At 32.9% G+C, this 27695-nt stretch overlaps 1 protein-coding gene across 4 annotated transcripts in view; it reads right to left on the bottom strand.

The window, feature by feature from the left end:
• Positions 1-27695, bottom strand: part of LOC110034069 (zinc finger CCCH domain-containing protein 55-like) — a gene marked incomplete in the record, with an annotated part of 54737 nt that overhangs the window by 3301 nt on the left and 23741 nt on the right. For 2 of the 4 annotated variants that reach the window (XM_020738321.1, XM_020738319.1), the window contains 1 exon segment: positions 5373-5902. In XM_020738321.1, the coding sequence (XP_020593980.1) occupies positions 5373-5824 (452 nt within the window). 4 annotated transcript variants of the gene reach the window in all.

Below are 27695 nucleotides of genomic sequence, written 5' to 3'. Positions count from 1 at the left end.
AAGCCCCGGCCCCGGCTCCGGCTCCGGCTCCTGCATGGCATATATATTAAAAAATAAGAATGTGAAAACATATCATCAAATCTTTCTTCTGTGTAGGTAGTTAAGTGTAAATAATTCAAAACTCATATTTTCCAAATAAATTAAAACAAAAAAACAAGAACAAAAAGTAAAAAAAAATAAAAAAATAATCTATGAGCTTCTCATATATTTTAGATTTAAAACCAGGCTCATGTTACCTAATAAAGTTCAATTGATTGACTACACTCTAAAGCATAAATTCGTAAAATCGTTCAACTCAGTGCAGGCCATTCACAAGTGTGCTAAATTTCTGTGCATAATGCATAGCTTAAATATTTTGAAAGTTAGTGAAATTTGATCTTATTTGAAGGAAGTATCCAAAACAAAGTTCCAATTATGTTCCTCACTGCATCTTTATTTGAAGTTCGGAGTATTCACCCGAAGGAAACTATCTTGCAATTGGAATAACTCCACAAGGCCATTGTCGAGTTTTACTCAATAACATTACCTTCTCAGCTCCTTATGTCAATTTCCACTTGCGCTCTTTAAAATTAAATTCTGTTAATGTATACATTGCTTTTACGACATCAAACAAATTTGCAATAGTGGAGAAACCAATGTTTCAAAAGGCGTGTGATCGATGAAAGTGACCAGTTTTCTATCAAGCGAACACATAAACAAGAGGCTCTCTATACAAGATAAAATATAGACCCGGGGTATGAAACATTTCAATTAGGACACAGAATACTAGTGATTTGGAATCCTCCAAGAATGCAGTTTAAAATATATACTGCACGATGTGGAAAACTGAGAAGATCTTGCAAAGGATTTAATTTTAATTGGGACGACTTAGAATACCCTTGGTTAGTTTATTCCTTCTCTATTCTGTGTTATTTTATTTTTATTTGAGAATTATTTCCTTTCCTAATAGAGGTTAAATATATTTGGTAAATTTATAAATTAGGAGAGATTGTTTTTCCTACATATGTGTGCCCTACATATGAATAAGAAAATTAAAAGAGAATTATTTCTCTCCACATCAATTCTACATGATATCAAAGCAAAGAAACAAACCTAGCTCTTCTTTAAGTCATCGGAGCCTCTCCACCAACAGTCGAGCAGCTGAAATTTTCCACCCAGCTGCTGAAATTCCTTCAGTCAACCTGCAGGCTTCCGTTCTTGCAATCGGACTCTCCTAGGCAGCAGCGGTGGTCCCCTCCAGGCCGGAATCTCCTCAGCCTTCTAATCCCAGCAGTTAGAATTTCCTCAAACAGAGGAGGCAGCAGCAATAGAGACCTCCAGGCCAGCAACCCAGATCTCTGAAGCTAGCTTGCGGCCTCTGGCCATCGACCGAGACCTACAAAATTTACTGTACGAGATCCACATTCATTTTTTACCTCAAATTTCTATTGACTTTTTATCTGTCGAAATATAAGACATGTTATGAAATTGTCGTCTAGGTCATCCTACTTTTAATTTACAAAGTTCATATTAATGTGAGATTTATCAACTTGACAAACAGACTAAAAATATTATCTCATGACCCAGTATAAACCCTCACACCCTTTTTCCATCATCCACAGTGACATTTGGAGACCTTTAAAAGTGAAAACCATCAGTAGAGCTATATAGTTTGTCTCATTTATTAACGATCACACAAGAACTAGAACATATAATATGGGGTTCAAAACAATCCAAACCTATCAAACCTTTCATAATATGATTCAAACTCAATTCTAATGTAAAATTCAGATCCTCAAAACTGATAATATATAAGAATATTTCAATTACATCCTTAAATCCTTTCTTAAAAAAAAATTTGAAATTATCCATGTGAGTTCATGTATTGATACCCCACAACAAATAATAGACATCTTCTTAAGGTATCCCTTGCGATTATGATATCTCATCAAGTTCCAAAATATTTATGGGGGAAACAGTTCTTAATACAACATAACTTATCAATCAAATGCATAGCCGGTTACTTAACTTCAAAACACCTCTCCATGTTTTGATGGGTACCTATCCTCACATAAGAGCTTTCTCTTGTACTAATATCACTTAAAATCTTTGGGTGTGTATCCTTTATTCATGTCCATTCCCAAAATCGCAAAAAACTTGACCTAAACCTATCAAATGTATTTTTCTTGGGCATGCCACCAACACAAATGGTACATGGATTCTTACTAAGTGTCACTCTCCAGTTACCAAAAAATTATACATGGATGTCACTTTTTTTTTTTAAATCGATCTTACTCTAAATTTGATGTTCAAAAGAGAGCAAGTGAATAACAATATTGGGATGTACTTGATGAAAGTAACACAAACTCATCACCCACTCCACCAAGCCCTCCTATCATGATTGAGTATGTCCAACCAACGCAATAAACCCAACTTAAAGCCTTGAACAAAGAACTTTTGTGTATAGGAGGAGGAAGAAAAAACTTAAGCAGGTGGAAGACAACTTACAAGGATAGAGCTGCTCAAACCAAAATTCGAGTCTGCATTTACCTAAAATTTTGGGTAAGGAGTCTATTACTCATGAGTTATCCCAGTCCTCTTCTGATGTCGACAACGATGAAAGCTGAATTAGATATCCAATTCAAGAGTATATAGCTTATGAGAAGCTTTTGAAATCCTACAAAAATTTTGATTCTAACCCTGATAGTATTCTGATTCCTAATAAATCTAGTCATGAAGCTCTTGAAAATCTAAAAATGAGGAAAGCAGGTGAAGAAGAGATTCGAGCACTAAAGCTTAATGGTACATGGATTCTTAGTAAGCTCTCTCGGGATAAGAAGCCGATTGACTGCAAATGGGTGTTCAACATCAAATGCAAAGTTGATGAGGGTATTGAAAGATTCAAAGCCATACTTATTACAGAAGGGTTTACTCGAGCATATATGATCGACTATCAAGAGATCTTCGCATCAGTTGCCAAACTTAACACTATCAGAATTCTCCGCTCAGTAGCAATTACTAAAAAATGAGAAATTGCATCAACTTGATATAAAACATGACTTTCTGATGGGGATATGGATAAAAGTGAATATGGAGATGCGACCAAAACTTGAGAATGATTCCTACAAACACCTAATTTGCAAACTCAGGAAATCTCTCAATGGGCATAAGCATTCACCAAGGGCGTAGTTTGAAAGGTTTGCTAAAACTATGAGATCTAATAGGAATTCTCAAAATCAAACTGATCATACTCAGTAAAACACACTCAGAAAAGTAAGATTGTTACAATAATATTAAATGTGGACGACATGATAAGTTTTTTCCATGGAATTTGAAATTCATGACATAGAAACCATGAGAGTATTTTTTAGGGTATGGAGATAGCAAAGTTCCAAGAAAGACATCGTTATATCAGAGAGGAAATACAACCTAGATTTACTAAAAGAAAAAAGGAAGATTGGATTTAAGCCAATTGATACTTCAATGAATCCCAACCACATGTCAAAAGGGGTCAAGAATATGTGTCTGTGGATAAAGCAAAATATCAAAGATTGGTAGAAAATTCATATATCTGTCATATACGAGGCCATATATTGCATATCCTATCAGTATAGTGAGCCAAAACATGAATAGCCTCAATGACGAGTATTTGGAGACGGTGTACAAAATTTTGAGATATCTCAATGAAAATCTTGGTTATGGATTAAATTTTAAAAAAAGCCAGAAACAGAGATGAGGAAGTCTATACTGATGCTAGTTGGGCTACAGAACTCACTGACAGAAGGTTCATTATTGCTTCTATGTATGGGTTCTAAAAGCACTGCAAAATCATAATATAAGACAATCACCTTGGTAATCTGTGAAGATATATGAATTCAAAATTGTTAAAGTAACTGAGATGTAACTCCAATAGGCCTAAAAAAATGTTTTGTATTAGGCAAGAACCTATCAGTAATGCCAAGCACCATGTGCATCATGACAAAGCCAAGCATATTGGAGTTAATAGACACTTCATCTCTGAAAAAGTTAATGGGGGATTATACAACTAAGCTATATCTCGACACACCAACAAGTTACTAATATATTCACCAAAGCTTTTTCTTTAAAGAGCTTCTCAAAGTTCAATACTAAGCTTGGTATTTGGAATATCTACGACACAACTTGATGGAGAGTGGAAATATGACAATATCTTTTAGAGGATTTGATTCCGACAACTTAAGAAACCCTACATTAGTTTATTCCTTCCTATTCTATGTTACTTTATTTTTATTTCAAAATTATTTTCTTTCCTAATTTACGTTAGATATATTTGGTAAGTTTGTAGATTAGTAGAAATAAATTTCTCTCTAGATATGTACCCTACACATGAAAAGGATAATTAAAAAGAATTATTCCTTTCCAAATCAGTTCTCTACACACAATTATGCCACAAGTTAAATTTTTAGAAAAGAAAATATAATAAATAAAGTAAATATAGTCATGAGAAGTCAATAGCATTTGAATAGTATTACTAAGTCAAGTGAAGTAAAGAATAAAATTTAGTTGTTATGCAAGAAAGCTAAACCTCATTGATGAAGAGAGAAAATATGCTGGAAAGAAAGAACTCCAAGAGAAAAATATTGCTTGAACATGAATATAAGATTTATAAAGTGTTTCCACGAAGTATCAAGAGGGTCATTAATATCACATGTACAGAGCACCCGCTAAAAATGCGCTCCAAATAATAATTCTATTGTTTTCTATTATTTTTACTATTAAATCAAAACATGCGCATCCCACATCGGGTGTCAAAAACAGGTCATTATTGATTTTATCCAAACTACTTGTGATCAGTTTTGTGAATTCTGATTTTTCATTCATTTTTTTTTTCAGTGCAATTTCCACGGAAAAGTAGACATAATTAATGGACTCGCCTGTTAGATGCAAAGCAACAGCAATGCCTTTAAAAAAATTCAAAAATTAAAATTATGTGTCTAGTCTAGTGCAACGCTGTAATGAAGACCAAGTCACGTTTTTAGAGAGTTCAAAGCATTTGGCAAAGTACATGCGGTCAGTTTTAGAATTCACTTTAAACAGCAGGAACTCGGGATTAGGCAATGAAAATGAAATTACGCACTAACTACTTCGCACCAAAACAAATCTTAAATCGAAACCTTTACGAAGAGCACATGTGTCACAAATAAAAATGTCATTTGCAACTTGCACCAAATACAAATCTATATAAATCACACATTGCAACTTTTTCACGCTGATTGTGAAAATGGAATTATGCTCAACATATTTATGACTTAAAAAAATCAGCTTATGCCCTTTGAGATAATCCTGCTTCCACCACCTCCACCCAATGAAAAGATTGAACTGATTAACATTCATCATTCTGAAAAAAGAATTACCTATGTGACCTACTTCGGTCATCAATTTGAGACACAATGCGGTTACTCCGGTGCTTTTCTTCATAACCAGGTGACATATCATATGCTGCCTTGGGTGGTCTATCCTGATTCTCTGCATACTCCGCCATGATTGTGTCTTGAGAGACAGGTTGCCGATCATCTTTACAACCACCTTCCAGATCCAGCCGCTCTGAGTATCGAGTCTTTTCAAAAATATCATCTGAATGTATAATATTGCTGATTCTTTCCTCTCCTGACTGATTGGCAGATTGATTTATTTCAGAGACGCCTACATTCATAGATAGGATGGGCTTTATGGAATCCACTTCTGTGAGATCCATAACAGGATCATCAACATTAGTGGGCAAATCACTGCCATGGACAACAGCCTCCACATGTTGTTCTGCTGCCATGTCCCATTTTGATATCCGTTTCTTCATCTTTTCAGCCATTACAAGGTGTTTAAATTGTCTACTTCCCTTGGTAATGATTTATTATTGCTCTTTTCTATATTAGACAAACAATATGCTCTGCAAAAAAAAAACAAATTAAAAATCAAATAGCTATTATCAAGAAATAATAAAAGCGACCAATAAGAAAAAATAACAGACAGAAAGTTTTGGAAAATAATAAACCAGAATTGGATGAATTAAAAATAAATTAAATTACAGCTGATCCTGATTTTCATGACAGATATCTGAACTACCTCTAGCCACAGAAAGAGATAAATGTAAGAGGGTAAGACACCAGACAATAAGGTATTTATTTATTTTTTTGTATATGCTTCCCCATTCAAACATATAATAAAAAATTATAGCCTGTTGTCAGCAATATGCTAAAATTCAATTGAATCAGTTCTCAATCGTGTAAAATACATGCGTGCATGGCTGTGCATGTGCATTGTAACCAGAAGTGTTTAACAAGATGAATTAGAACACTTCAAGTCCATCAAAGGGAAGTTTGTAAAGCCCACGTAGCTGTAAAGACTAACCGATCATTTAGTATGAGAATATATACAAATATATATATATATATATAGATATATATATATATATATATATATCTATCTATCTTTGGAAGAATAGAAGTTATGGGAATGAAAAAAAAAAGATTTAAAAAGGAATACTCATTAAAATCATGTAATCTGATGTGTTCGAAGGCAGATTTCTTCTGTATACGAACACATTAATAAATGAAAGCATGAACCCAAAGCAACAAATTCATGCAAATAACTTTGTACTCTAAAACCCTCTTTAGTTAGTTACACAGAGTATGGTCAATCATTCTATTACACAGTTATGGTGCAGAGTACCATTTCAGCGATCAAATCCTCCAATATAACAGCATAGACTTGGTACAATGCATAGAGAGAAAGGAAACCAAACCAGTATCATGATAAATTTTTAATTTAAACGATTCATAAGAAATAAAATCTAGTGGTAAAATATGATAAAGGGGGATTTACATACATACTACTCTAAAACTTATAATTATGTAGCATTTGCACTGTAAATTACCTGAGGACAGGAGGAAATCAATCACTTACTATCAATCAAGTGAAGCAAGCGGTAAAAACAAGTGATGCGTTTTGAAATCAAAATAATAGTTTCTCTGTGAAGCAGGTATAGGAAGTGGAAAGATATCACAGTGATGCAGGTGGCAGGAACCAATAATGCATGCTGTAATCTGTGATTCTCTAGTGGTATAATATGATAAACGGGGATTTACAACACACGCCTGTACAGTAAATTACTTGAGATCAAGGGGAAATCAATCACTTACCATCAATCAAGTGGAGCACGTGATAGAAACTAGTGATGCATTTTGATTTTAAGGTAAAGTAATGCATGTGGCAGGAAAAATAATGCATGCATGTTGTAATCTGTGATTGTGCATGGTCATTAATCAACAGCTTCAAATAAACTTGCAGAGTTGCAGCAAAAAAAAGTCTGAACTCAGTTGCATTGTTTTGGATAAATTACCCTTTTACCATCAGTACATATTTGTTTATTTTTTTATTAGATCTCATAACTCTTCAGCTTCAAATAAATAACTAGCGGAATGACAACATGATTTAGAGCCCGTTGTGCATGAGTTCTCTACTACTTTTTATTTAAGCTCTTCACAGAATTGTAGTCACAAGTTTCCGCAGAAAATGATTATTTCATATCCCAAAAGAGAAGGCTGATGAGAGTTTACGTACAAAATGAACAGAATACATGCTGTTATATGATTGTAACAAGAATGTATTGCATATACAAATTGTAGGTATATGCTTCCAATAAAATACATCAATTCTATATTAAAACGGCAGTTACATATATTACAGGAAATAAAATGTCCTTCCCAAAATCATTTATATACCTTGAAGCCCAAATGTGTACAAAAGCCTTAAACAGTTTGTTTCCACACTGCATTTTGAATGCTTACAAAAAACCATCTAGTAAGTATCTTGAAGATTCTACCTGTACACAAATTTCTAAACAAAACAAAAAATTTATGTTTGAATACATATGCTTAAATTTTAATTTTCCATTCCCACTCCCCTACCTAGAAACTAGGATCTAAGCTTTTTTTGAAAATTCTGCCCAACTTCATACATTGTGACACTTGACTCCAGGGTTTTTGCAGGTGCCTCTTTGATGACCCCAAAAGCTCACATTAACAGCATTTATGTACTTTATCACTTTTTGCATGTCATTGGTAGTCACATTCCACTATTTCTTCCCCATAGAGTTGATATAGCAATTTTGTAAGCCGTGCTATACCTGTCACAAGTACAGCCACGTTAGTATCACTTGAGGGGGAGAAAATGCTACACAAGAAAACATCACTTGCAGATGTCATATCGATCATCGACATATTTATGCGTGCCACAAGAGACTCTTTTTAGTGACTATGAAAACCCCTGCATGAATACATGGTACCTCAAATATTTGCCAATATCTGCAACTAAATATTTTGTTCTCAATATCTATTTCATAACTTCCATAATAAACTCCAACATCGGCCTTGTATGTTATCAATCATAATATGATAATTTGCTCCTTATTGATGGTTATTTTTCGGAGGTATTCTTCAAGGAAAGGAACTAACTCTCCCCTCTATCTCAATATGTTCATTTCTCATTTAGCTCTTTGCTCCATCAACATTTTTCTAATCATATCAACCAAATCAACTACTAGTTTTCCTTTAGCCTCTCCACTATTAGAGAAATTATTCCACCATATTGTTTGTATTATAATGATTTATTATCTCAAGCGAGAAATCAATTTTGATCATGAATATGACATATTGAGAAGATAAAAATAGACATGAAGGCCGATACGCAACAATTCAAGTGATCTATAATAGGTCAAATCTTGTGGCTATCATAAAAGTTGTAGTACTTGTTAATCTTTTTCCACTCTATGCTTGGCATTTAGAAAAACATTTCCAATAGCTTGTCCCAACCTTTTCCCGATAAATGAAATGAATGCTAAAGGTGCAATCTTAGAATCAAATACGTCATATAAATTCTCTAAAATACATTCCCACATGTTTTCAAGATTCGTTTTCAATGCCTGCAAATGGTAAGATAAATATACCATTATTCCCTCTAATAGATCTATAGATAATAAATATTTTGATTTTAAATTACACATTAAGATCTGCAATCAATAAGAAAATTATTGACAATTGCCTTGAAACTTTAAAAAATCTCTTGGAAGAGTTATCATCACCATTGTTGGTATTGTTAGAGCCAACAATGTGGGCTGGACTAAAAATAATATCATGAGCTAACTCTCTTGAACGCCATAATTTCAAATGAAAGTGGAAAGCTAAATGTCGTCTCTATACTATTACTTATTTGTTTTAGCGAAATTTTTAGCAATCTCTTAATCATATCTTATTTGTCATGGACACCCCAAATACATGTGGTTTGCTTATTCCTGATTCTATCAAGGACAATGATGTGAAGCTTCAAACATTCTCACTTACAATGTTTGGCCATCCACTGATCCACACACAACGACACCTTTAACTCTCTATGGACAACCTGAGTGCAAGAAAATAGTTACAAATCGTATCCTGTCATGTGTTAATCTACACTCCAAAGTACTCTATAAATGCTTTCGAGCAAAGAAACTAAAATATCAGAGTTAACAAAATAGGTAGCAACAGACAGTTATAAAATCTACATGTCCACTCTACAAAGACCCAAATTATATGTTTTAAGCACATTGAGACGATCTTCAATATCATAAAAAATTAAATGTTGATAGAAAGCATGCCACTGATATTTATAATGTCTCACATCAAAACTTATTTCAATCTTTGACAATCTTAGTATTTAATAAATATCTCAGCTTGACCACTTTCAAAAGGCTATCTCGCCATTTTCATTCATCCGTAGTGCAAATCCTTTCAATCAATTTAGCGAGTATACGAAAATTAAGCACATCTTTTCCAAACTTAATAATTTTTAGCTTTCCCCTTCATACTTTCTTCTATTATTATTTGTAACAACACTCCAAAAACCACCAAATTTAAACTTAGCAAAAAACTTCTTTACCTCCACCGTCATAACTCTTAAAAAGTGTATTCACAATGAAAAGATCATTAGAATAAAAAAACCTTCATGCGAAAACAAAATAAAAATTTATAGGATATTAAACACAAGCATAAAGATGAAAATCATACTTCAAAAATGGAAAGAAAAATGGTACAAATTGTAAACAACCTTAATTTCAGTAGTGAAATTAAATAGAGTGCTTTGGAAGCATGCAAGTAGAATGGTTTCGAACAAGTAAATAGACATTTTTTTGCTCAAAGAAATTAGAGAAGCCGATGTTCTCTAAAAACTGACAATGGAGACAATATTGAAGACCATATGTTGAGTTTGACTTCTTTTTTCAACTCTCTTGCTCGTAAGCCTTTCATGCTCTCCGAGATCTTGTCAACCCCTTGATCACCTCGTACAATGCTCTCTATCCGCCCACGGGTTTTAGATGATCATAAGGATCAAAAATTAAAGTTGCCCATCGCAAATGTTGCACTAAGTTTGGCTTTTGCGAAGACTTTGGTGCAGAGAGGGAAGTAGAAAGACTGATTTAGGCGGAAATTATGATGCCTTCTAAGATTTTTTATTTTTGGAAGGTAAACAGTGGTTTTAAGGTCTCAGACATGTAAGTTATAAGGTTTAGAATGGTATGAATGTAAATCCTACTACCATAAAATACTACAGCTGCCAATACTTTATCCAGAAAAGCATTGGTTTCGATCCTTAAACTCTTTCATGAAGTGAATACAATACTACGAGGCTAGGAAGAATATAGGAGCATGCTTGACTTGAAATGATTAGTTGAAGATTATCCAAAAACTTCAATCAAGTGCTACAAATGAGTTTGTTATGCGAAAGTACCAAATGGATAGGAGCAACAGTAACCAATCAACAGAAAGGAATAGTTAACCAAACATGAACCTGGTACTTAAATCAATAATATCAACAGAAAGAGGAAGAAAATTATTCATAAAGGGGTTGACAAGATCTCAGAGAAAGCTTTTAGATACAGGAACCTTTTTTGGCAATAGTAACCAATCAACAGAAAGGAAGTTAGGTTACTATTAATAATCAACAGAAAGGGGAAGAAAATTATTCATAAATCAACAATATCAACAATTTTAATCACCAAAAAAGGTTACTGTAGCTACAAGATGCCGCTCATTTAAATATGCATACGTAAATGAGTACAGATGTACACTAAGATTCAGCCTGCAACTACGGGCAAATGACTGATAAAAAATGGTAAATTTTTTTAGAAAACCATTTGACAGGAGCTAGACAAAAAATCATGTAAGTAAAAGAAAGGTAGATTTCTTCGGAAAAAATTTGGCAGTGGTATGCATTAAACAAATTGCTGTCAAGAGAGCTTGGTTAAAATGCCAAACTGGTGCAAAAATGACTTAATCGTCAGCCAAGCACATTACCAAATCAAGTTCAGAACCAGCCAAATGATTAAATATTTAAATTAAGCACCAAAAAAATAAGATAATAAATGCCCGAAAATAACTTCCGAAGGCCTCATCAGCCAAACACTCAAATTCAAGCTGCTCTAAGCTCAAAAAAAAGAGTTCATTACCATGAACATATTCACTCTTAAATTAGATACAACTGAAGATGAATAAATCATTGTTCCTAAAAAAATTAAAACTAAAAGGAGTTTCGCTTCAATGACAACTCCTGATCAAATAAAGTCAGCTCAAGTCGGAGTATAAACTGCATGTATTTCTATTCTAGCACATTATCAGACTATTTCGATGTGATTATCTAGGAAGGAAACGCCTTCCTAGTCCAAAAGTATACATATCACACAAATATGCTGTGATATGGCAGCAAATTCGCAGAGATCACCATTTGGTGGATCAATATTTATCGAACACAAGAAAATTACGGATAACAATCAGTATGAACACATAATGCATGACGATGTAATTTTCTAGGAAGGAAACACATTCCTAGACCAAAATTATACATACCACACAAAAATGGTGTTATGTGGCATCAAATTCTCAAAGATCACCATTTGGTTGATCTTGGTTTATCGAACATAAGAAATTGCAGATCACAATCAATATGCACACATAATGCATGAAGATGGGTGAAGGATATTTCCAACTACTTCAATTTTCAAACCAAAGCAGTTCACTCATTTGGCTTGACCCATCAATTTACTTTCTATATATATATATATAATAAGAAGAATAGACAAGCGGGATGATGCAACAATTCAAGTAGCCTTGCATCGAGAGCATAATTTGTGTATGTATTTGCAGCTGATCATATAATTGTCCAAAACTTGTGGCAATCATGACAATTAGTGGCAGTTCTTAATGTTCTTCAACATATGAAGTAGACAAAATTTATGCTCAGATCTTGGGAAAATATTTTTGATAACTTATTCCAACTTTCAAAGCTTTCTTGACTGCATAAATTAAAACAAAGGGCGTAATATTAGAATCAAATTCCTGAAAAAAAATTCAATAAAAACCATTCCCATGTGTTGTGTGGATTAAGTTTCACTGACTGCAAATGCTAGGATAAATAGATCATTGTTTCCGTCTCAATATATTTATCGATAATAATATACCCAAATACTTAGATTTCGAATGGCAAACATCCAGAACAATGAAAAACAAAAAAACAAGAAAAAAACCAACACATGCCTTGACTTCTAAAAATCTCTTGAAGTTGTCATTACCATCATAAGTGTAGATAATGTGAGAGCCAAGGGTGAATCCTTTCAATCTATTAAGCGAGCATATGACAATTAAACACATTTTATCTAGCTTGACAAAACTTTCTTTCATCCCAAATACTTTCTTATAGCCTTATTTTTAACGTCAATCCAAAATTAGGCAAATTTAAATGTAGCAAAAAATTCTGCTTGACATCCATCATCATAACACAAAAGAATGTATTGACAATAAAAAGATCATTAGAATTAAAAAAAAAAGCATTATTAAAAAATGAATAAAATTTACAAGATATGAAACACAAACACTGCGATGATAATCTGATGGGCTGAATTGCAAAAAAATAATAATAATAAATAAATAAATAAATAAAATAAAATAAAATCCAGAAGCTAAGAATTGTAAACAACCTGAATTTCACTATGAAATTCAGGTAGAATGCTTTTGGAAGCATGTAAGAAGAACAATTTGGAACAATTAAAAGAGAATTTTTTGGCTCGAAGAAATCTGACAAATTGATGCTTGAAATTGACATTTGCATCACATTGTAAATAGAATATGCAATGTTAGGCTTCTTGTTGTTACCTCTCTTGATCGTACGCCTCTCACGCTCTCCATGATCTCGTCAAGCCCTTGATCGCCTCCTATGACACCCTCACTTCTATGAATGACTGTAAGGGCCAAACATTGAAGTTGTGATAAACAATTGTTGCCATAAGCATGGCTTTTGCAAAGACTTGGGAGTAGGGAGGAGAGATGGTTAAGGCTATGGTTTAGGTGATAATTATGATGGTAATAGGATATCTATAAAAATCAAGGTTAAATAAATATGTTTTTCTTCAAAGCAAACAATACAACCACGAACAAGAAAAAACAAAAGATAAACACATAATTCGAGAGGTAGGAAATCTCTCCCACTTCCTATAATTCGAGAGGTAGATAATCTTTTCCAAAGCCTAACCCTAAGATCAACAACAATAATCTGATGCATAACCTTAACCTTAAAAAATATTATACCTATCTATACCAAACAAGAATAAAAATAAAAGACTAAATTGCTCTTAGACTAGACACCGGTATAACAATACTCCACTCTCAAAAGATATCTCCTCAAAGTGGGAAAAATTGAGTACTTCTCCCCTCTACCACAATCGTCTCTATTTCGTCATCAACTGCTTCCTTGACACAGATTGTGAGAACCTGCAAAGTTCAATCTGTGCGATGATGTCCTCAGGTAAACTTCTCATGACCCATAATTCTTGTCTTGTCAAGCCTCCCTCTGAACTTTCATTATTTGACCTTTTGGTATCGATGTGGTTGTATTAGTTTGTTATGTCATTCCACCTGTTACATTTTTATCTTCGATCCGCTGTGCTAATTCCATAGTTTCTTCATATCCTCGCGGTCTCATCAAACAAAATGATGCTTGAATATCTGATCTTAACCCGTTCATAAAGTAGCTTTCCAACACTTCATTAGAAATCCTTCTAAAATGACCAGATAGCATCTCAAATTTCTCCCTACACTCTATGACATACTCTTTCTAGACAAATGCAAAAACTGCTCAAATAAATCCCCTTTTAGAGAGGTTCTGAAACGCTCCAACAATCGATCCTTCAATTCTTTTTTTTAATTAATTAACAACAAAACATCTCTCCAAATGATACAACCGTAAGCATCTTCTTTTTCAAGATCAGCATCTTTAGCTTCCTTATCCTTCTGCAATTCCCTCGCACGAAGTTAATTCCACCCATGCAGTGAGGATGGGGTTCTCCATTCCTCAACCTATATTGATTTCCCTTATTCCATAAGTTTGGCGCGGCATATAATCAGATCGCTCGTCCCCATACGCTCCAAAATCGCCTTCTGCTCAAAATATTTTTGCCAAAAAAGGCATTGATGCTATTGGATGCATCGCTTTGTTCGAGTCCAACCGACATTGTTCCCTATTTCGGGTCCCATTCTGCATGTTGCCTCTCGTTCCAGCCTGTCCGAATGTGTTATGATATTCCTTCCAAGTGTTGCTGCTTGAGTCCCCTTCCCATTCCTTCGCTCGAAGCTACAACTCAAAATTCACTTGACGCAGCGATGATGCTCTGATGTCGTCTGAATCCTTCGAATTGTTGTCACTCGTGTCTATTCCAAACGTCGTCACTCGATCACGCTGCAAGCAACATAGAGTTCGTGTGAGACTCCACAATCTTCTTTATCATCTCTTTTAGAACAGCGAACCTTCTCTCCATGGCCGCAAAATGCCTCTCCATTCTATATTTGATTTGATTGAACTCTTCAGCGAGTTTTTCCTCTAAAGCATCCACCTTTTTTGTTGTCATTACTCTTAAACGGATTTGAAACTCCCATATGCCACAAGCTCATCTGATTCCCCAACAAACTCAATCGTGAGGAACTCTACATGTAGTTTAGTGCATAACTCCAGTATATTGCATGAGACTTTGAACACTACAATCCCAGAATTCTCGTACGCAAGTTCGGAGCAGACATTACGCAAAACCCTAGAAAACTACGATCCAAAATTCTAGTACACAAGGTGGCACAAAACTCCTACGCGCCGAGACCCGAACCCCTACACGCGAGTTGGAAGCAAATCTCTAGATGTCACGCGAAACTTAGGACATCCGCAACCCAAAGTTTTTGTATGTGGTTCAATGCAAAAGGCTGAACGTTGCTATCTATTGTTGGCCTTCGTTGTCAGTCCAGGCGACACCACGATCCCGTTACCCTTTCCCAACGAGCAATGCCGCAATCCTGTCATCCCTTCCCAATGAGCTCTAACCGCAACCGTATGGCATGACCAAGTCAAGAAGCGGCGTGCAATTAGGTCTTCTCAGCATCGAATTTTGTGGAACCTTCGTTTGCCCTCTCTGATTGCTCGGAGTGCGCCTGTTTCACAAGGCAATGAACGAAAGACTGCCAAATTTCATAATCAATCTCACAAAAACCAGGTATTCTAATACCAATTTGATAAAATTCTCCATAGAAATTAGGGTAAAATAAATATTTTTTTCTCCAAAGCAAATAATACAACCAAGAATATATAAAATAAAGGATAAACACCTACAATCTGAAAGGTAGCTGATCTCTTCAAATTCCTAAAATTCAAGAGATAAGAAATCTCTCCCAAATTCTAACGCTAAAACCCACAATAATAATCTCATGCATAACTCTAACCTTAAATATATTAGTCATATTTATATCAAACAAGAATTAATAATAAACAAATAGATTGCCCACAGGCTAGGTAAGTTATTAGGTGTTTGTTAAGTAAAGTTTTTAAGATGTTTAAACATGTGAATTATAAGTTTAGACTGCTATGTATGTAAATCTCCCCATGATAAAATACTAAATGCCAATATTTGAACAAGAAAAGCATTGGTTCTAACCTTAAATTCTTTCATGAAGTCAACATAACAGAGGTAGGATAGAATATAAGAGCATGTTTGACTTGAAATGGGTAAATTATCCAAAAAAAATTTCATGAAATGGTAAAAAAGAGTTTGTTATGCTAAAGTATCATATGAATAGCAGCAATAGTAACCAATCAATAAAAAAAGACGAAGAAAATCATCCATAAATCAATAAAATCAAGAACATTAATAACAAAAAAAAAAAAAAAAACTTAGTATACCTTAAGAATGTTGCTCATTTAAAAATGCATATGTAAATGAGTTCAGATGTACAATAAAATTAAGCCAACAATTACAGATGAAAGAATGATAGAAAATGATAAAATTTTTCAAAGAGACCTTTTCAAAACAACTACACTGATAAAAGCAACAAGCAGTTATCATGAATCCTTTTTCTCCATTGTGTCCTATTGAGCGTCATATTTTCATTTAATTTAAATAAATTAAGATCATTTTAATACAACATGCCCATGTCGTATAATAAAGCTACGAAGTATAAGAGGATGCCAAATAATTAGAGATACATTATAATACCAATATTTAAGAAACATAGACAGTATTTAAGATATTAATTATTAAATAAAAAAACTTATGCCAATGTCATATAATAAAAAGCTACGGGAGAGAGTTATGGAATATAAAGTTAAAAAAAATTATATCAATTTTGAAAAATCAATTTGACTTAATGCTAGGAAGATGTACCATAGAAACAAATTTATTGATCTCAAGATAATTAATAGAGAATTATAGAAGAAAACGAAAGGAACTTCATATGATCAAGTGTCATCATAATTGATTATTTTTTGCTTTAAGGTAGAAATATACCAAAGATAAGTTGACATTATTAAAGATAAATATAATAAACTATTGACCAGTTTTATAAGTAATTACGAGAAGAACCTTACAAAGGATGTTTGAAACAAGGTGCCTTTTTTTTTCGTTGAAGATGATTCAATTTTAATTAGTGAGACATCAATTACTATAAGTGAATAAAAAAAGTGGAGAAAAAATTTAGCAGTAAATGCATTAGTGTTATAAGAGAATAAAATTGAGTATATAATTTTAATAGATATAATGTCAACAATTATCATTCAAAATCAATTAGAATGTGATACATAACTACGATTGGTTTAAAAATCTTGGGTCTATTAAATGAAGGAATGAAGACATAAATGAGTATATAAATTCTACAATTAAAATTGGATTACTAAAATGAATAAGTACCTAAAAAGTTTTTCTTTGCAGATCCAAATGCTGCCTATGAAAATTCATTGTCAGACTTCTTCACTACAATCCACTTATAGTACACAATGCCTCAATCACTTCTTGATGTTGTCCATTATCAATATCGCGCCCAAAAAATTAGCTCAACCTTTTCATCCTCTTTATCAATAGGAAAGTCATTTAAAGCCCTCTTACAATTCTCACTTCCGTGTAACAAAGAATTTCACAAAAAAAAAACAGGCTTGTTTTCATTCTCTTCTTCCATAAATTCATTCATGTCTATGTCGTAATCTAATTATTCATCATCATCAAGCCTACACATCATCATCATTAGTATTATCCCAACTATTTCAAGCCAACTATGAATCCTCCTTAAACATTAATTCCTACTAAATAATACTTCAAGTTTTCGAACGTAGTCTACTCAAATTATTCTAAAAAACTTAGATCCATATTACCTTTTAATACTATCGTTTTTCCCCCCTTTCAAATCATCTAACACTAAATTATCAACTTGTTTAATGGGACATGTCATTTAAATCTATTTTCAACAATCTCATCCTGAACAAATGCCCCTCCGTCCATTTCTTTAACTTATTCATTCTTTACTTTTCCCCTTCAGAGCTTTGACACAATTGTATCTTAACATTGTCATTTCTACCACATTAAACTATCAACAACATTTTATTTTCCAAGGGTCAAATCCTACCAACACAACCGACCAACTTATTATTTTATAAAATTTACCTTCAAATCTCCATGATACCTCTTTACTGAATAATAACCTTCAGGCAATATGCTAATCACTCAGCATAAGATTTGGCACGAAAATTTGCTTGCATGTCTTCTTGACTATAAGAAAAAGAATGTGACTTTAAAAAAAAGAAGGCCAACATTGTCATTTCTACCGCATTAAACTATCAATAGCATTTATTTTCCAAGGTTCAAATCCTACCAACATAACCGACCAACTTATTATTTTATAAAATTTACCTTCAAATCTCCATGATACCACTTTATTGAATAATACTCTTCAGCCAATTTACTAATAACTCAATCATAACTCTAAATGTCATATTATATCATCTGCATTTCCATTCTTTTGAATAATGAATCCAAAATGCTTAAATCTATAGCACCCAAGTTTCGTTGTACATTCTAGTAATATTAATTTATAAGCTATAATATCATGCCCACTAAAATTGCATCATATATTTGATCCTTGTTCAACTAATTTCAGTCTTCATAATATAAATGGCTTTTCCATTGTTTTAACTTCATCAAAAAATAAGATTTGGCATGGAAAGACTTGCATATTTACAGTTATCTTATGTTTCTTGCATAAGATTTGGCATGAAAATTTGCTTGCATGTCTTCTTGACTATAAAAAAAAAGAATATGACTTTAGAAAAAAAGAAGGCCAACATTGTCATTTCTACCGCATTAAACTATCAATAGCATTTATTTTCCAAGGTTCAAATCCTACCAACATAACCGACCAACTTATTATTTTATAAAATTTACCTTCAAATCTCCATGATACCACTTTATCGAATAATACTCTTCAGCCAATTTACTAATAACTCAATCATAACTCTAAATGTCATATTATATCATCTGCATTTCCATTCTTTTGAATAATGAATCCAAAATGCTTAAATCTATAGCACCCAAGTTTTGCTGTATATTCTAGTAATATTAATTTATAAGCTATAATATCATGCCCACTAAAATTGAATCACATATTTGATCCTTGTTCAACTAATTTCAGTAATAATAAAAAAGGCTTTTCCATTGTTTTAACTTCATCCAAAAATAAGATTTGGCATGGAAAGTCTTGCATATTTACAGTTAGTCTCATGTTTCTTTGAAGAAAAATTTGCTTGCATATCTTCTTAACTATAAACAAAAGAAAATGACTTAAAAAAAAAGATGGCTAACAAAACTAATGCTCTTGAGCTTCCTTAGCCCACTAACAAATAGTCTCCACAAGGCAAGATTACGAAATGAATCTCAATTTTTTAATAGCCTTTAGGGAGAACGCAAGAATACCGCAATTTTTTTAACTTGTTGCTTATCAAATTTTTCTTCATAAAAACCTTCCAAAGATTGGCTCGTCAAAAGATTTAAGGCAAGGGTGTGTGCATCACTTTTGATTCCATTGATAGTTAGCATTTAAAATTGTGCAGCTAGAGGCACGCCTCTGCGCAATCAAGAATTTTTTTTGCCTTGAAGCATATGTATTATTTATATAGGTAATTGAGTATGCCTCATGTACTCTGAGGCGTACAATAAGGCACGCTTCACCATCGATTAGACGAGACGTCCACTTTGCATGATTTTGGTATTTAAAAACTCAAATCTATTTTGAACCCGCAAGCTTCCCAATCTCCTACAATCCACCCGTCTTGATCCCACGCACTCGACGCACGCAAACAATGTATGATCCTCCCACTGTCGGCACTGAAGCGGCCACATGCTATAGTTTTGATCGAACCCGCAAGCTCCCATCTCCCACTCACGCAACGAACGTCGCCTGCTGCATCGAACAACATCATTGACGTCGATGTCGTCTGATCCTGTTGTAGCCGACATCTCCCTAGCCACCTGCTGCTATTTGGTTCAAATTCATGCTTTTGACTCTGTTTGTTGAATCAGCAGGTATCTATTAAGTATTATAAATTTAAAAAATAAAGTTAAGGTGTTAGATATGTAAATATGTAAAAAATAAAGAATTGGGTGGTATGTATGTAATACCCCAGAAAAATGAAGATGTGCGTATATACCAAATAATTTATATGTCACATATTAATACCCAAACTTCAATTTACAATCTTGAGTCACATTGGGTGATATTTTAAGTGATATGAAAGCTTTTAACGGAACACAAGTAAAAAATTAAAGTTTAGCTGCTAGATATGTAAATACAAAGGAATTTAGTGGTATGTATTTAAACACCCCCAAAAAATGTATGTTTTAAATTTTGAGTGGTTAGGTATATGAGCTTAAGCATCAAATATTTGATATTATAAGAATAATATTTTTATTTATAAATTTAGTTGTTTACATTATTATAATAATTTATTTTTTAATCTAATTGTCTCCCATAAATGATCATTTATATGAAGTTAGTTGCATATTTATTTGCATTTTTATATTTGATTGTGCATCTAAAATATTTTATTATATCATATGCCATGGTTTATGTCTCCATTAGACATTTGCACTCTTAGTTATACAACTCAATGATCATTACAAATGTAATAGATGTCTAAGTTCACTCTTAATCATTGGCATAGACAATTCTATCTATATTCTTATGTTCATTTTATGTAATGTGCAATACCTTCATTTATCCCTACAGATGAAAGTTGAATTTTAACATTTGCATTGAGTTACAAAATTCCAATTTGCTTTAATTTTAAAACAAAATTTTCATTATAGGATTTTCAACTTCCATGTAAAATGGTTAAAGACAAGGAGAAATCCACATTAGTGCAATAAAAAAAAGTCAGCATAGAGGCATAGTGCAAGTTGATGTTGAAGATAAAGATAAGAAATGTATACTAGAACTTCAATTACAGTGATAAGATAATTAAAGGAGGTGTTACAAACATGAAAGAGCACATCTCTTGATCACATAAAATTATGCACCGTATGCTAGAGTTCAAATGCAGTAAAAAAAGAAAGTAAATCTTATATGAAAAAGTAGACGATGTCAAAGCATCTTGCATAACAACAATTTGATGATATAATTAATGCTGACTTTTACTATGAGAGTGAGTGCAGTGCCATAGATTCCTCATCATTCCTATAAATGATGTCTAATACCGGTACAAGAGGTCTTTTTAGATCAGTATATGATGAATGTAAATGATGATAAGGGTGATGGAAAGAAGGCAGATGTAGCACAAAAGATGTCCCTGGAGCATGTCAGAGAGTCGCAAACGTTTTTGCTAGAATATTGGGAGTTTTTATTTTATGAGAATGATATTCCATACAACATGGAAATATCTCCTTAAATATGATCAGTTCCATTTGTATTTATGGTGGATGTTTGAAACTGTCAACTATGCATGCCTTGAGAACATGGGTTTCAAAACAAGAGTTGGGTAATGCAGATAAAAACATAGAAGAGATTAAGAGGACCTCGAGTTAGACTAAAGTTACAATCATGTATGATGGGTATCGAAAGAAGAGCTGAGTAATACAGATAAAAAAAATGGAATAGATTAAAAGGACCTCGAGTTAGACTAAATTTACAATCATGTTTGATGGGTAGTCATAACATAAAGAATAGAAGTTTGTTTAATATTCTAATCAATAATGAATATGGCGTTGCTATGTTGAAATTTGTAAAAAAATTGTGATAAGAGGAAGGATGCAGAGTACATTATTGGACTACTTCATGGAGTGACATATAAAATTGGAGAGCATTTAGTAATTCGAATTGTGACAGATAATATGAGTGCTTATAAAGCAATTACAAATAAATTGATGTAGAAGAGCAAGCATTTATATTGGACACATTGTGCTACATATTGCCTAAGCATGATATTAGAGATGATTTGTGAATTTCCATAAAATTGCCCTAACCAAAGCCGAAAGGGCAAATAAATTCATTTAATTATTCTTAGCTATTATCTTTAATGAAATAAATTTTCTAAAAAAGAGCCTCTATATCTTATTGTAAGAAGATTTGCTAGTCTTTTTTATTCTGTAGAGTATATTGGAAGCTAGACAACCAGTGGAGACAATATTCACTTCCACTACTTGGCTTAACTGTACATGCGCTAAGAAATATGAGGGAAAAAAAGTCGGAAAAATTATTTTAAATGAAAGATCGCAAATGTAATAACTACTAAGCCATGAGTGCAAGTCTTGAGGATGGTCGATGCAGAGAAGAAGCAATATATGGATTTCATTTACAATGCAATAGATTAGGCAAATGAGTTAATATCATATAACTTAAGAAGAGAAGAGATCACTTATAAAGAGAAATGAGATATCATTGATGATACGAGAGTTTCGGCTCCACCATCATTTTGCATCTAACTAATTTTTCCTCAACCCTCAATTTTAATAAGTTGAGAATAAATTCACTAATTATGAGATTAAATTGAGACTATATCATTGTAAGGATAAATTCAATGCTGACCCAAATGAGAGCACTACCGCTGATATGAAACTTGTTCCATTTAGGAATAAGGAATGTTCCTTTGGGCTATAAGGAGCAAATGACATTGTTCTGTAACACTCTTCAAGTAAATTTTTTAATATTTAATATATTCATTGAAATAATTATTTAGAATCTAAGTACTATTCTTTTAAATTCTAACTAAATATTTTTTTTTCAAATATAGTTGAATGGTACATCTAGTTTTGTGGTGGTACTCAAGAGCTCCAATGTTTTGATTAGAGCACATATAATCAAGTTCATACAAAAAGGAGAAATCATCTAACAACTTTAAGGATAAATTCTTTGGTGTATAATTTGCACAGCAAAAAATTGAAAGATAGAAGTAAGAAAAAAGACAAGCTAAGGATGATGAGGATCCTCTTTTATATGAAAATATACCATCAGACATGTTGTTTGTAAATGAGGATAATGTAATCACACCGACTGAGTTACAATAAGATTTGAATGTTCATTTCTTTGATACTGACATAAATAAATGCAGCACATTCAGCACTAAACAAGAAGAGATAAAATGAGAATGTATTTTTAAAAATTGAAATATTTGACATTTTCATAAATGATAATTTTCAATTTTTTTATTGATTAATCTTTTATACTTGAATGGGAAAAAGAAAGATGATTAGGGAGGATGAAGAATGGAAACACTTGATCTCAACAAATGAAAAGACGGGAGAAAAGTTCAATGAAGACCCTTAAGTGATGAGCGTGTTGAGGACTTTTGATAATTTCTTATCTTATTAATAACTATGGATAATAATATTATGTTGTTCGGTAGGAGTGAAAAGTCCTATGTTTTTTATCATGTTATGATGTTAATGTATTTTTCTTACATATATTTATAAATTACGATGCCATTATATATTTTTAGTCATTTATTTTGACTATACAATTTTCAAATTGAAAGGCTTACGACTCAGACCGCCTTAAGACTTATGTCTCACCTCACGAACGGAAAACGAATTAAAACTCAATTAAGCAATTTTAAACATTGTCGATAGTATAAGCCAAACTCACACTAATAAAAGATTTGCATGCACTTTATAGAAGCTAAACATAATACAGAGACACAACTCACTAAAATAGTTTAAAAAATAATGAGCACATTCAAACATCCAACAAATATAATTTAGAATAGTTTAAACAGTTCCTCCCATTCTTTATTACTTTTTTTATTTGACAAATACGTTGTTAAGATTACCTAGTTTTGGATCCTTAAAATGACTCCAAACGAGCACTAATATTTCCATCCTCCGGTAAAAAAAAAAATGAATGCATGAATGCTTTGCCAATATGAACAAATGAGCAAGCCTAGCAAGCAAAGAAAGCAGATCTTATACAATTGACAACCATCCACTAGCATTCCACTGGATTTGGACAGAGAACTATACTAAAAAAGAATTCTCATATTAAGAGTGATTCATGGTTAAGCCACAGCACAATCCTAAAGATCTGCTATTGCCCTGAGAATTACCACGTCACTAGCATACCCAAAAGCTCATTTCCACAAATCATAATGCATACATGGCATAAAAGACTTTTTTCCAGACATAAAAAAGTTTCTTTACAATTGCATGGAGAAGGTGAGTAAATCAATTCCTTCCACAACCAAAGTTGCAAGAAATTCATACACCAAACACACCCTTTATACATAACTACATATAGATTTAACGTCTGCAAGACACACAGCATTTAAAACTACTTGTGACTCGCAAAATTTTATTGACGATTAAATCTAAATAGAAGATCTAACTACACTGTTATAACTAGATATTACAGAATTTTATGTTTTGAAGCAGGAAGGCAAGTAATTTTTGCCAATAGTCCACAAAGTCTATTCATACAGAACAAGATAAGCTCAGCCTATAAACCATAAATCTGCAATCTAAAGAGAATTTTCAGGTTTGACAATGGCAAAAGAACTGCAAAACCATTTGCTAATACAGAAGAAAACAACTCGCACTAAAGAAAAATTCAAAACAGCAAGAATAAATTTTGCACGTTAAGTACCATTGAAAATATTGAGATATAGCGCCTCCTAATCTTGGAATTGCAGTTTCACCATATCTTCCATCAAAATCATCACCTACACTGTACACTTATCATTATCTTAAATCAATTCCACCATATCTTCGATCTAAATCATCACTTGCACTGTACCACTTAATGTTATCTTAAATCACCTCAAAGGTGTCAATAAATGAAGAAGATCGCAGCTTAGGTGAAAGAAATTCCTTCAGCAGATCCTCCGGAACAAAAGGACAAAAAGTACAGAAAAAACTTAAACTCTTCAATTGCCTTACCACGATGTTTACTAGCCCTCAGTTTTGCTCATGTCCACTGCTACAGCATTGAATGGCAAGTTAGTCAATAATGACTTATTAAACTCCAGTTTGCTGTTAAATGAAATAGTTTCCAGCATAAGCAAATATGTGAATTGACGTGAAGAGGGGTTCCCAGGAAAACGTGCCAATTCACTTGAGATGTTCCGTTCCCAATAAATTTCCATAAGGTCAAATATAAGTCTTACGATATTCTTAAGAAACCACAATAGTTTCTACAAGTTCGTATGCTCATTTGTGACCATAGAACACTTGATACATGAATATTTAAATGATTAGAAAACTTAATTTACAAGTGCATTTTTTATGACATAGAATAATATCATGAAAAAAATATGTAACAATAGTATATGATACATATAAAGAATGTTAAATAAAACTCATCTTATAGAAGGATTACATAAGACGCACTGTTGGGGAAAATGAGTCAAAGAAGCCAAATAAATAGAAAATTATATTATTAATTATGTACTTTCATTTGATCAATAAATCCAATTTGATCAAAAAATTATATCCATGCTTGATCAAGTGGATCTAAATACATAAGAAGCCAAATAATTTCAAAATTTTTCATGCTTATATTCAGGTTGAGTGTGTCAAGAAAAAAAAATAAAAATCAAACGAGTCAAAGATTACTTAATTCTAATATCATTAAAAAAATATTCAAACACTCCAAAAATATCTTATAAAAAATGAAATCACTTCGAGCCATCTATTGGTGGGAAAATTTTAGAAAAATGATGCTCCCAAAATCTATAAATATATCCACATTGCTTAAATGGAGAGAAATAAACTCAAAATGGGAGCATTACTAAACATTGGATGGTGCTCAAAAGCCGTAAAGATACTTAAGCTCTGCCTTACTACCCCATCAGATCAACCACCTCCGTCAGGCCACCGCCACCACCTCCCGACCACCTCCGTCAGGCCACCGACACCTGTCCACCACCCTAGGGCCAACACCCGTTCACCACCCTAGGGCCAACACCCAACCACCCTTGTAACTATAACCCTTCTTAGCATAGATAAAGAGTCAGGTTTAAATTGCAATATCAATACACCGTCTTTATCATAGCAAAACTTCAATCATATTTGGACAAAGGAAAAAAATGAAAACTTATATAAATAGAAAATTCTTATTTTATATTCACATAAGAAAAGTATGTTACAGAATTATTGTATCTATAAGATATTAACATATTCTCCATCACCAGTGATTAGGATTATCTTGATCAGCTTGCTTTCTACATCTATAACATCTAAGCATGACCTTTCAAATGCTCAGCTAAAATCCTGGACAATGGCTCGATTCGAAGATGCGCCCAATCAAAACCCCATCAAGATTTTGATAAAAAGGCTCCTTCACTTCAGTCAAGTAATGATACGCCAAAAATCTCTTGAATTCTCGAGTAGCCACAAAGTTCTCCCAACTTTGGACCTCACAAAGTTAGTCGATTTCACTCGATAACTTTTGTGGGCTTCAAATATATCCCTACACATGGCCTCAACTTCTAATTGAGTTCAATCAGCCTCTTAAAGTTGGTACAACTGTCAACTCAAACAAATACTTCATTATTTGGACTTTCAAAATCATCACTTTTGATTCCAGCATACAATTCTCACAAGTACTCGGTCTTAACAAACTTTGCTGGAGGTATTCAATCATATAAAGATGCATTTTTAACAATACCTGAAATATATACATATATGTACATCAGATCCGTTTTCGATATTATTAAAACTTATGTAGAAAAAAAAATCACAGAATTGTCTTTCCAACTCCATCTAACCCACTAAAAAATTCATCCATTTGACACTTCAAAAAAATTTTCTACAATTATAACGGAATACCAAAATCCCTAACCACAAGCCACTCAAATATTTTCCTAGAAAAAACTAAAACAAAAAACTGTAAATTTTTTTGAGAGCAATAACACAATAATTGAAACTTTCACAAAAATTTTCGACTTATTTTGATAAATATGCAAGCCATAATAAATTCTTGAAATTTGTAATCAATTGAATGACAAATTTTGCAAAGTTTTGGTTGATGGAACTTCTACACTGTTAAATGACAATATTTCAACTTAAAAAAGTTCATGCAGCAGCCAATGATAATACCTACAACCACACAAAAAAATTTTGAATTTTATCAGAAATCCATCAAACACAGCAATGTCATAACGTACACAAAAAGCATTGGAGAACAAAATTCTCTAAAAAATCAAAATGAAGAAATCTGGTACTAAAAATTCTTGGGGAAAACATGCATATACGGATGATTCTTAAGGAAAAAAAAAGAACAAATAGGGCTTTAACAAGAAAGAAAAACTCAATCATAATCTTCAAAACTGCATAAAAATTGGAGCTAAAATACCAGACAAGTTTAAGGAAATTTTGGAGGAACATCTTTTCGCCATTGCACTGCCATCCTCCCATCATTTTACCAAACTACAAAAGACAGTTGTCATCGTATAAAAAGAACGATAATTTGACAAAAAAATATTTGCCTCTAAATCCGATCCCCATTGAACAAGGATGACCAAAGCCTTTCTCAAAGGAAGGTAAAAGTCTCGTTGTAGAGACTGCAAGCCTTAATCGCCTCCAATTCAATTCATCCGGCAAGGACAATCTACACATTTTCCAAAGAAAGGCTAGAGTCTTGCCACAGGCTGCAGGGACTTATGAACTTTGATCATCATCAAATCCAATCAATCCAACGAGGAAAGCTGCTCTTCATCATAGAGACTAAGAGCCTTGTCACCTCCAAGTTCGGTTGGTTCGATGAAGACATAATATAGAATATAGGTTTGGAGAGGACTAATTCCTTGGTTACATTATAGACATGTAGTGTGCGCCTGCGCACACAGATAGATAGATATATATATATATATATATA

The sequence above is a fragment of the Phalaenopsis equestris genome, unplaced genomic scaffold, assembly GCF_001263595.1.
Source record: "Phalaenopsis equestris unplaced genomic scaffold, ASM126359v1 Scaffold001343, whole genome shotgun sequence".
Classification (NCBI taxonomy): domain Eukaryota; kingdom Viridiplantae; phylum Streptophyta; class Magnoliopsida; order Asparagales; family Orchidaceae; genus Phalaenopsis; species Phalaenopsis equestris.
The sequence above is the reverse complement of the archived record's forward strand: the minus strand, read 5'-3'. Positions and strand labels throughout refer to the sequence as shown.